We start from the raw sequence: 12,725 nt of genomic DNA on the forward strand, positions 1-12,725 counted from the left end.
ATCCAGTTGCAGAGGGAGGTGTTCAGTCCTAAGATACTTAGCTTAGTGATGAGCTTTGAGTGAACTATGGTGTTGAACGCTGAGCTGTAGTCAACTAATAGCATTCTCACATAGATGTTCCTTTTTTCCAGGTGTGAAAGGGCACTGTGGAGTGCAATAGAGATTGCATCGTTTGTGGATCTGTTGGGGCGGTATGCAAATCGGAGTGGGTCTAGGGTTTTTGGGATAATGGTGTTGATGTGAGCCATGACCAACCTTTCAAAACACTTCATGGTTACAGGCGTGAGTGCTACCGGTCGGTGAGTGCTAGGGCTAGGCTACGTGAGGTTTGCGACTATGATTTGAAAAAGTTGCAAAAAAAGGCATGCGCCGTTTCTTGCCTGACTGCACACAAGCTGGGCATCATTCTCAAGTGATAGGCCCAATATTGTCACCCATCAGACTATTCTTGATTTAGTCTCATCTTTACATATACTAAATAATATATTTGGGAAATGAGTTTTGATTTAGAGTGAACCATTATCACGCATATTCCCGTGATTCATGTGCATGCCAGCCAGGTAGGCTATACTCCTATTATAAAGAGACGAAATGTGCTTAATATTAGGAAACTTCATAAATAAATATATTAGGCCTAACCTGTAGAAAACTGATGGGATCCTCCTGTTTTTAATAGAGCCCATTAAAATTCAGTTTTCTCATGCAATTGCATAGCTTATAGAAATGTTGTGCAACATGAGCTCTCATGAAGTGTTTGATTCGATTTTCGAATACATTTGCATTTATGTCAGAGTAAATCGGGGGACAGGAGAATGCTGAGGACCAGGCAGTTAGCAAGCTTGGTAGGCTACTCCTGACCATCGGCAGCATCAGAGGTTGGAGAAGCCTAATTACCACGTGGAATTTGACTGCCATCATGACTTGTGACCTCCGGTGTGTGAGTAATATGGTCACCGTAACAGCCCTACGCACAGACAGGAACACATATGTACCTTCATATCTGGATACATTTAAATTCAAAGAACCACCCTGCCTTGGGGGCCTAGATCCAATGCCTCTGTCTCTTTCAGATATCTCGACAAAGGCTCATTCTGGAGATGCTAATATTTCATATCTTAGGCTTCAGTGGTATTTTACTGTACAGGGAAAGATCATCAGACATTTTACAATGACAGACAAGTATTTCATCTAATCAGTTGTGAGATTCTGGATTTCCAGTGATATAATGACATTTACTTCTAACCTTTTTCCTTTACTTTCAGTTTATCAATGGCTCTGGCTTTTTATATGGTAATCAACTCAGTGAAATGGGAATATTTTCCATTTGTCCCGAGACTGCCAGTTCTAAACATCTAACAGCCTGAATGATATTTAAACAGCAGCATCCTTCTGCTTAGTTTTGAAAGGAGCTACGGTACATTTTCAATTCGCAATACCATTATTTCAAATTCAAATAAATTCAAACAATAATGAAGCACTTAGCTAAATGAATGGGAATGTATTTTTCAGTCATTTGATGGTACACAGAATCATGTTGTGTTAGATGAAATTGAGTCACCCAGTTAACATGATTACCAAACCTCATTCTGCTCTTAATCTACTGTGATTTATTTCACTTCAATAAACATGATCTTACTCTTCAAGACAGTTAATAACATATGACAGTGTTATTTGTGTTGGCCATTCTGTCTAAATTAATTAATTCCTCAGTAGTTCAGGGCATGTATTCATCATAAGCCTAGCTGTGATGCAGGTCAGGATAAGTATTACAACCTCAGTGGCACTCAAATGCTCTTGGAAGATCCTTCTTCATCACTTTGACAGCAAAAGTAATGAAACATAAACGGTATACATAAATAAGTCATCTGTTTGATTGAAAATTCTATTTACCAGACCATGACTCAATTTTGGTTTAGCTATCTAGGTGGAAAGTCTTTGTCATGGTAAGTAACACGCACATTAGAAAGGATCAAAGAGGTAGGCTAGACGTGTTCTTGTCTTCCCTGGTGAGAGGGTTCCATGTGCAAGGTTCCGTGTGAAAGGTCAGTGTGGGAGAACATTGCATGTGATCCGTTCAGATGTCAGCCACTTCTCAGTGAACCCACATGTTTCCATCTCTGGTAACAATTCACAATGACTAATGAATAATTCATTAACTGTTACACACAAGGGGAGAATATGCTAATTCAAAGCCAGAAAAAAAGCACCCTTGTGTCCTTTTTAAGTGGCTTTATTTGAATATCAAGGCTGGAGGTATATGCTCTATACACATAAGTAGGCTAGCAGACAACTTGGCAAGCAATTAAATACACAATGAGGTTGAACAATACAATATCCAGTAGAGACAATTAACTCCAATCATTAGTGATTTGTCACTGCTAACACTGGATTTGTGTCTTCCTGTGGTTGTCTAGAAATAATTCAGACAAGCCAGGGCCGGTCCTTGCCGTTCTGCCGCCATAGGTGAGACCAAAGAATGCTGCCCCCGCAAAACTAGAATAGTCCCAGTAAGAATAATGACGTTGAAAAGACGTCTAAAAATAAGTACATTGAATGTTTAAAATGCATATTTCCAGAATGTTGAAAAGGGAGTCTTTTCCAGACAGTTCTGAATGAAGTTGAAAATACTTATTTTCCAGATAATGAAAATACATATTTTACGGATGTTTGCAGATGTTGAAATCATTTTTGGTTCTGAATGAAAGTTCAAAATAAGTAATTTATAGGTGTTCTACGTCTATGTTTGGGCCAAATCAAGGCTGATCCAGACCGGACAAAATCTGAACCAAACATAGACGTCTATGATTGGTTCAGATTTGGTCTGGACCAAAAACCAATGTTTGTGGATGTTGAAATCAAGTCTGGTCCGGAACTGCACCAAAAAAAATGTCCAAAAGGCGTTGGTTCATGCTTACTGAGATGTAGAAAACAGTGTTGCCTGAATGAAAATGTTATGAATGCCCATCTATGTGGTAAGCCTACCGTTTGTAAAACACCAAAAAATTAGGTCCGGGCAGGACAAAAGAAATGATGTCCAAAATACGTCGGCTCGTGCTTAGTGGGATGTAGCCTACCATGTCGGCCTCCAATTACATTTTATGAATGCCCACTAATGTAGTAGGCCCACCGTGTGTAAAACAGGCCATTGCATTGGTTTTATTAGTCCTGATTCTTGTGACTAATTAATATGGCTATTTAAGCTCTGAATACCAGCTACCAAGGAGTTATCGCGAGCCAATTGCCAATGTGTTTACACAGCGGGTAATGCAGAAGTATCTTCTTTTTCACTATGATTAGCTTGTCAAATATTGACGGATACAAACTTGAAACCACTAATCATGACAATGGGGTGAAACTCCTGGACAACAGTTGTGATTGTCCCTTTAATACTGTCCATTTTACTTTGACCTGTCCTGTTTTTAGGAAATGTTGTTAACATGACAGCACATTTTGTATTTGATTTAGTGCCATTTATGTTAGGCTATTTGATCGTGAAAATTGTCTGTCTCATTACATTGTCGTACATTTTATCTCCAACCTGTAGATGACAGAAAAGACCACACACTCTTTCTACCATATCCTATATCTGCTACATGATTTATGTTAGATGTATTTCTTTTTGACAGAATGTTGGTGGAGCACTGCAGAGCTGCATCTCTCCAACAACACCCTTGAGGGGCGTGCTTGGAATGGATAAGCAAGCCCCTACCTTTAACAAAGTGGGCACTGCTTAACCTAAAACGCCCACATGCCACTGGTTGAGAGAAATTGTCATAGTTTTTGGGCAGAATTATGTGAGGTTTTATGTGTTGCTGTTGGAGGTGCATCTTGGTCAGTTTAGCTCAGAAAATTCTGCCTTCGTCAATCTGCCACCATAGGCAGCCGCTTAATCCTGCCTAATGAGCAGGCCGGCCGTGAGACAAGCCAACTAATAAATGGTATTCTGTAATGCAATGAAATGTGTCTACCCACATGGTTCAATAAACATAGCAAAGCCTTACTGCACAGAACCGCATCGGCCTAGTAATCAGTCTTTCTGACCATATAAATACACTGGATTTTTGGCTTCCTATAGATGTCTATAAGTCATTCAGACAAGCCATCTTATAAATATTCTCTTTGTAATGTAATGGGCTATCAACATAGCAAAGCCTTACCACACTGAAACTCATCTGCCCCATCCTCACAGTCCTTCTGTCCATCACACAGCCACACACTGGAGATGCAGTTACCGCTGGGGCAGGCGAAGTGGCCCTCTTCACACTTCTGCCCATGGGAAACTAGGGCCGACAACAACGAAAGGGAAGAGTCATTTCAGAGGTGATTCAGTGGTGTTAGCAGTTGATGTTACTCTTCAATAACACAGACCCCAAAGCAAATCAGAGGGAGAAAAATAGGTTTATTCAAAGAGGACAAATCATAGATGTTATGCTGAGAGGTAGACAAATCAAATCAAATTTGATTGGTCACATACACATGGTTAGCAGATGTTAATGCGAGTGTAGCGAAATGCTTGTGCTTCTAGTTCCGACCATGCAAGTAATATCTAACAAGTAATCTAACAATTTCATCTAAGATGTTCATTCTCCCCTGTCCTCAGTGATTCTCTCCACAGAACAAAGAGACAGAATCTGAACCAAACATTATATACCCCCAACCCTTGCCTGTGGTTGACCAATTAGAATTCCTGGCAATAAAATTGGGCCAATGGCCAGATAACACGCATCGCATTTCAGGCGCGATATATAGACAATTTGGACCAATGAGAACTTGCCATGTAGATTTCCATTGATCATTAATTCCCTGTTACAGAAAAAACACTATTTCCATTGATCGTTAATTCTAGTCCTCTTGACCTTTAGTCCTTTGTGTTGAGTATTTATCTTCTAAATATTCATACAGTCGTGATTCAGGTCATTATCTTTTCCCTAAACTTGAACTCTGGCACCCCTAATAAAATGAAATCAAATGTAACATAAAATAGGTGTAGACCCTACCATGGAATGCTTACTTACGATGCAGTTCAAGAAATAGAGTTAAGAAAATAATTACTAAATAAACTAAAGTAAAAAAATAAAATAAATAGTAACACAATAAAATAACGAGGCTATAAACAGGGGGTACAGGTACCGAGTCAATGTACAGGTTAGTCGAGGTAATTTGTACATGTACTGTAGGTAGGGGTAAAGTGACTATGCATAGATAATAAACAGCGAGTAGCAGCAGTGTAAAAACAAAGCCCCCCCTTCGATGTAAATAGTCCTGGTGGTAATTTTATTAATTGTTCAGCAGACTTATAGCTTGGGGGTAGAAGCTGTTAAGCTGTTAAGGTACCTAGACTTGGCGCTCCGGTCAGATGCCGAGCATCATCGCCATACCTGGCAGTGGTGCAACCGATCAGGATGCTCTCAATGGTGCAGCTGTAAAACTTTTTGAGGATCTGGGGACCCACATCAATCTTTTCAGTCTCCTAAGGGGGAAAAGTTGTTGCCGTGCACTCTTCAAGACTTTCGTGGTGTGTTTGGACCATGATAGTTTGTTGGTAATGTTGACACCAAGGAACTTGAAACTCTTGACCTGCTCCACTAATCACTTCAGAAAATGGTATATCTTTGTTTTTTGATTTTATGCAAGTCTTCTCTAATTGAAGCTGACTTCCTCGATCTGTCTTCCTTAGGCAGAGAGAGGAAAGAAGAGAGGAGAAGACAAGACAAGAGACTCACCCTGGCAGTTGGTCTCATCTGCATAATCACCACAGTCGTTGGCTCCATCACAGATCCAGGAGGGGTGGATACAAAGGGAGGTGGTATTACAGCTGATGAAGCCTTTCTCTTTCACCCCCAGTTTGTAGAATTCAGAGCAGTCTGTGTTGTCTACACAAAAACATTAGCTAACCTTAGCTAGCTAAACACAAGCTACTGTAAATCCACCAACAGTAGGTAACACTAAGGTATAAAAAGGTAACATTAACCAGGTTTCCATCCACAGTTTTTATGTAGGTAAAGTCATACCGTATAACAAAAGAAAACTCACCACAGCTGTAATGGAAACAGGAAGATTCAGTACAGTTTTATAAATGCAGACCGATCATTTGTTTGTTCGATGTGGTGAGATCTTTTTGTGTCGGTAAAATGAATAAAGTGAGAAATGGCGGTGGAAATGCCTTTATGCATATTGATATAATAACCATCATCTGGCAAATAAACTTGGAGTCATGCAATGATATGGTGTGTGGTCATGCCACTACGACTCGGGAAACCATGTAGTTTATTAGGCTACATATGAATTAACTTGTGATGAACTTCACAGGGTGGTGCACTGTGATCTTGATGCTCCTTTCCAATAAATGTCAAGTGTCTTATTATGGTGACTTGATGACGATTGCTTGACTGCTGTGCCAAATAAAACAATTCTTGCTCTTATCCATAATAACCTCATCATGTAAACTAGTTTACCCGCACAGCCTACCAGCACTGTATCTGCGAGCTGTTGGCAAGAGCGCACGTGCCAAGACCAGAGTAGGAACATTTGCCATTTAACACAACAGTTTGTGACAAAAATATGATGTAAACACATTGAACTTTAGACTTACATGAAAACTTATCCGAAAAGGTACATTTTGTGTACACTACATTATCCACAACAAGTCTTTTTGGTGGAAACACACCACTGGTAGGAAAATGCGCATATTTTCTTAGTGCGGATTTTAGAATATTTGCATGAAAATCATTTGCCAATCGGATGGAGGCCTAGCTAGTAACACTGTACATTAAGTTGCTTGTTTACCTGTGCAATAACAAATAAATTACTATCTGGATAATGCTGACTGACTGAAAACAAGCGATTCATCAATAGTGATGAGGTCACCATGTTAGCATTTTTTTGATCATGACACATACCATACCTTAAAAAGGCTTAACTTACTGCAGTTCTTTTCATCTGAGGCATCAGCACAGTCAATGACCTGGTTACACCAGGCTGAGCCAGGGATACAGCTCCCATCCTGGCATGAGGATTCAAAAGATGCACACGTGACATCTGAGAGGGGAGAGAGAAATGAACCCTTCGAAAAGACCCGATGCTAGGAACAACTCATCAGGAAGAGAGGGAGCAGTTAATAGTGTAATCCAGGTCGATGGCTCAGTAGTGTTTAGCATCAGGTCTAGGGAGGATATCTAGGATAGGGAGGATGTCAGGTGTTTGTGTACGTGCGCATTATGTGCGTGCATGCGTGAGAAGCAAACAAGCAAAGGTATACGAGTCATCAAGTCCACTCCTGAGTGGCGCAGCGTTCTAAGGCACTGCATCTCAGTGCTAGAGGTGTCACTACAGACACCCTGGTTCAAATCCAGGCTGTATCACAACAGGCCATCATTGGGAGTCCCATAGGGTGGTGAACAATTGGCCCAGCGCCGTCTGGGTTTTGCCAGTGTAGGCTGACATTGTAAATAAGAATTTGTTCTTAACTGACTTGCCTAGTTAAAAAAACATCAGGACTTATTAATGATCATTTAGTTTATGCAAATGCCATTTATGGTCTGCACTACTAATAAACAAATGCAAATTAGATACTGAAAACCTACAGGGACATTATATCTGATCGATCTAGTAAAACTGGGTTTTCTTGCTCGATTTACCATCTACGGAAAGTATGGTATTTTCATTTAAATGCATATAATTAAATGTTTTAATGGTTATAGAAACAGGGGTGTTGATAATTTGCCATTAAAAAAACAAACCAACTGCATGCTTTGAGAGTCATTACAGCTAGACGTGCCTGATATCTCAGTCCTTGGGAGCTTCATCCATCTTTAGAGAATCCTACTGCTGCCTTATGGCCTCTCTTAATTGTCTCGTTTCAGGTTTAAAGCACATTAAGTTCCTGTTAAAGAGTGCTGGGTTTGTTTTCCTCTGGGCTAACATGCAGCTGAATAACAGCCACAGAAACTAAATTGAACATAATAGCAAAGAATGTCACTTGATTAGAATAGCAATGACAAAGATTGGCGATTCAGGCCGCGGCAATCTTTGCATGATTTTCTGAACAATTTGAGAGAGTGGCCCTTGGTCTTTGAGGAGCTATGTGATGCTGGGGCTCATTAAAGAGAGGCTCAGCCCAGTGTGAAGCCTGCTATATGCTGCACACACACACACACACACACACACACACACACACACACACTCACGGTCCGGATATACTGGGTGATTAAGCGGTCAATCTATCCATACTCACTGTTACAGAAGGCCTCGTCTGAGTTGTCCCCACAGTCATCCACCCCATCGCAGAAATGACTGTTGGCCACACAGCGTTGGTTGTCACACGCCCTGAAGCCTCTCCTACAGTCCCTGTTATCTGGTGAAATTACAAAACAAAATGTGTTCACTTCAAATAGGAAATGGTAATGGTAGTAATCTTCTTCTTATGACATCCTCTAGATATCTACTGTGCAGTCCCACACTGAATGTGCTCTAGCCAATTATTCAATGGATGTCATCAGGGTTGGGATCAAATACATTTAAATTCCACTCAGAAAGTACACCAAATTCCAATTCCTCATTGGAAAGCATTGAAGTTAGTTGGAATTGGAAATTCAGTGTACTTCCTGAAGTGACTGAAATTTGTATGGAATAGACACCAACCCTGGTTGTCGAAGAAGTGGATATCGATTAAGGCAGCCCCCTGCACCTCTCTGATTCAGATGGGTTGGGTTAAATGTAGAAGACATATTTCAGTTGAAGGCATTCAGTTGTACAACCGACTAGGTATCCCCCTTTCCCTTTCATATGCGCTGTAGCCAACCCTGCTATCATTGTCATGCCACATGGTTGGCTACAGCACATCCATTATAGGAATGGGCTTATGCTTGCTTGCATGTAGTAGTAGATCATTCATTATATTTTTGTTGACTGGGAGAGATTTGAAGTACCAAAATGCTGATATGAGATCAATTGCTTACCACAATATTGCATTTTCTCATCTGATTTGTCTTTGCAATGCGCTATTCCATCACATGTGAACTGATAGTTGATGCATTCGCCGTTCCCACATTCAAACTCCTTGTGGATGTTGCAGGAGGAATTCCCTGCTGTAAAAGAAGATGACTAAGCTAGTTAAACAAGTTAAGTCAAATGTTTGTGCATTTTCTCACCACAATGGCTTTAGCTGTGGTCTTCAAGTTAGCAGTTGCTGCACCAGTCTTAGCTGTAACTGTTCCACTATGACCTTTATGTTAAAAGTACAAACACTGCATATTCCTCTCTGAAACAAAGTTAATTGGGTGCTAATGTATTACAACTACCTAAAACAGTCTGTCCTTGCCAGTGAATAAAAGTGTATATATAATTACTGAAGAGGAAACATTTCTCTAAAAACAGTTGAAAATCTGATCTAAACTACTAGTTATATTTTTTTGTGAGAATTGCAAGATTATTGAATGTATGGTTGGTTAAAAAGCTACATTTCAGGAATCCAAGTGTCACAGTGGTCTAAGACTCTGCATCACAGTGCTAGTGGTTTCACTACAGATCTGGGTTTGATCCTGGGATTTGTGCACAATTGGCCCAGTGTCATCCGGGTTGGTGGAGAGTTTGGCCGACTGGGATGTCCTTGTCTCATCGCGCTCTTGCGACTTCTTGTGGAGGCCGGGCGCACGCACGCTGACTTTGGTCGCCAGTGGTACGGTGTTTCCACCGACACATTGGTGCGTCTGACTTCCGGGTTAAGCGAGCAGTGTGTCAAGAAGCAGTGAAGCTTGGCGAGGTCCTGTTTCAGAGGACGCATGGCTCTTGACCTTCGCTACTCCCGAGTTCGTACGGGAGTTGCAGCGATGGAATAATACTTTAACTACCAGATGGATATCACAAAATTGGGGAGAAAAAGGGGTTAAAAAATAAATAATCTCATAACTTACAAATGCATCTGTTGTCATCTAATAACACACGTGCTCCCCGACAACTACAGTTGACTCTTCCATCTGGGGTCAACAGACACAAGTCACCACAGCCACTGTTATTGAGTCTGCATGGGGACATCTCACCTACAGAACACATGGCCAATCAGAGATATTATAGACACAACAGGAGATGAACAACAGATGCTTTATAGACATAACGTGAGGCAAAAAGACAGAGACAAAATGAGGTTGCAATTATACAGTATCTTGCAATGTCAAAGACATTCCGAATTTTTATTATCAACTGTTTTTAAGAACATTTAACGCTGAAGAACGACCAATAAACTAAACTGAATGTCACCAGTTAATTAAAGGCTAAACCTCAATTAACAGAGTTTATTTCAAGGCCAACGGTCCCAACCCACAGCTCCCACCTCCCACCAGCCCAGCATAAAGAACGCATCAGCTCAGTCAGTGTAACAGGAACAAGCAGGTATGGTCTCATCCTCCCTGATAAAGAAAGAGCGAAGGATGCAGAGGGAGGGGAAACAATAAAGCACAGGCATCACCAGTGCTCACTGGAGAGACATGTGACAAATGAACCATAGCTTTCCTTTCCTTCCCTCCCCTCCAACCCTCTGTCTCTCATTCACACATCAGTGTCTGTGTGTGGGGGATGTGTCGGTGTGTGTGTGTGCATGTGTGTGAGGATGGATGGATGACTCAGCAGGCCTCTGGAAGAGCTCCTGGAGCCCCCAGGTTCAGGTTGGCCTCATCTGATTACAGAGGAACGAGAGGATCAGGAAGGACCGATAGGAAGACTGATGAAAATGTGGAAGCATTGACTTCACATTTAACTATCTGGAGGAGGAAAACTGGGGTGAGATGAACAGTGGTCCTGTGTGACTCAGCTTTACATGTCATAGCGTGACGGTAGCAAACTAGGTTCAATGCCCGCAGGGATCACATACATACTAAAAATGGATGCATTACCTGTACTGTAATTAGCTTTGGATAAAATGTTTTATTAATTTAAACATTGCAGGTTGTTACTTATCAATTGGCAAGACGGAGAGGTCAAAAAGTTATGTCTGCGATCATTTGTGATGATGAAATAAATGAGAAGGAAAAGTCCCTCAACATCTTCATAGAGAGAGTCAAGCCGTTGGGAAGCTCTTAAGTACTTTTCCCAATGTTCTAGTACTTACAGTACATATGCACACTTCAGAGCCCTCCTATCGAACTCGGGGATTATTTTTTATTAATTACGTTGCCAGCTTTAGTTTCTCCCCAGCTAAATAAAACCTTCTTAATTTATCATTCCCACCATTTTCTTCACATCAAGAGAAGGAGCCCTGGTAGGTAGACACACTGCTGTGAGTCCTAATGGAAAACCAATAAGTAAAAAGAATCCCAAACCCCAAACTAAATTAAACAGACAAATGTAGGCAAATGCACAGATCTGCAACAGACAAATGAAAAAAAAATACTATTACACTAACAGATCTATTCTTCTCTTACACATTCCATATCGGAGGGAAATAATGTGTGGGCATAAGTGCATTGCACAGACATACATGGGCCCCGAAACATTCACGAACAGTCTGTCCCTGTCTTTTTGAGATAAGAATTCAGGGAGTTGGTGTCGTAAGTCTAGATTCCTGGGAGTTGGTGTCGTAAGTCTAGATACTCACAGCTGTTGGAGTCATTTGTGACAGCGATGATTCCCATGGGCTGGTGGGGGATATCTGCTCGCAGAACCTTGGTCTCTCCACCTGTGTACTTGTTGGATCGTAGCACGGCCCTGCGAGCCCAGTCCGACCAGAAGAGGAAGTCCCCATAAATAGCCAGACCAAAAAAAGTTCCTGGCCCTGACTTCACGATGGCCTGTGATTTCCAAAGCAGTACATCAGTGAAAGCATTCAGAACTTGTCTAATGTGTCTAGAGTACCAATACCAAGCCATAGCTAAGTCCTCTACCTCCTTGTACTCTAGTAAAACATATATGATTTTCAAAGACTTCATGTCGATTACATCTAAACATCAAATGAGTAAATATTGATGAAAACATAAATAAAATAAAATAAAAAACAGACTTTGAATACATAGCACAAATCAATTCATTAATCACTGCATCATCAACCCCTGTACACACAAACAACCTCTCCTAGGTTAGTGCTAAACCCAGTTGTTGCTATGTAAATGTATGACAGTGTCACAGAGAGGGAGGCAGGAATACATCAGACAGACAGCTCCTTTGGGAGTCTCTCTCTATGCTGGGGACACCAGGCAGGTCTTCCTGCAGGTCTGTAGTCTCAGCCATTAGTGGGACATGCTCGTAACCATCATCACATTAGCCCTGCTGCCATACAGGGATTAATAGGACAGGTGTTGATTCAAGGAGCACAGCTTGTTACAGGGAAAACAACTGGCCAGCAGGAGAGAAAGAGCAAGAGAAAGGGCAACCAGTGGAGCACAAACATTGTAAATACCACCAATATTTATCTCTTTATTTATCATCCCCTACTATTCCTACTACAACTATTTACACATTGCTAAAACACTGTACGTAGCGGATAATATAACACTTGAAATGTCTTTATCTTTTTGAGTGTAATATTTCATGTTATATTCTAATATTTTTTTGTGTCTTCTCACTTTTGTTGATTGTTTATTTCACTTGCTTTGGCAATGTAAACATGCTTCCCATGCCAGTAAAACCTCTATGAATTGAGAGAGAGATGACAAGGAATCCAGAGGATTCCCATTTTATTAGGGAGAATGCTATTTTTATACACAGGGACAAATTATCACTGTGTTCAAAATCTCTTA

The 12,725-nt window shown here is 40.9% G+C and overlaps 1 protein-coding gene across 1 annotated transcript in view; it reads right to left on the reverse strand.

Annotated features, from left to right (window-relative positions):
* LOC115117317 (low-density lipoprotein receptor-related protein 1B-like) overlaps positions 1-12,725 on the reverse strand; it is a 286,805-nt gene that overhangs the window by 124,365 nt on the left and 149,715 nt on the right. Inside the window, exons 38-44 of the mRNA XM_065014311.1 lie at positions 11,588-11,780; positions 9,912-10,037; positions 8,958-9,086; positions 8,234-8,353; positions 6,925-7,038; positions 5,713-5,873; positions 4,158-4,266 (exon numbers count right to left, since the gene is read on the reverse strand). Coding sequence (XP_064870383.1) covers positions 4,158-4,266; positions 5,713-5,873; positions 6,925-7,038; positions 8,234-8,353; positions 8,958-9,086; positions 9,912-10,037; positions 11,588-11,780 — 952 coding nt within the window. The remainder of the gene's footprint in view (positions 1-4,157; positions 4,267-5,712; positions 5,874-6,924; positions 7,039-8,233; positions 8,354-8,957; positions 9,087-9,911; positions 10,038-11,587; positions 11,781-12,725) is intronic.

This window comes from Oncorhynchus nerka, linkage group LG1 (assembly GCF_034236695.1).
Source record: "Oncorhynchus nerka isolate Pitt River linkage group LG1, Oner_Uvic_2.0, whole genome shotgun sequence".
NCBI classification, from domain to species: domain Eukaryota; kingdom Metazoa; phylum Chordata; class Actinopteri; order Salmoniformes; family Salmonidae; genus Oncorhynchus; species Oncorhynchus nerka.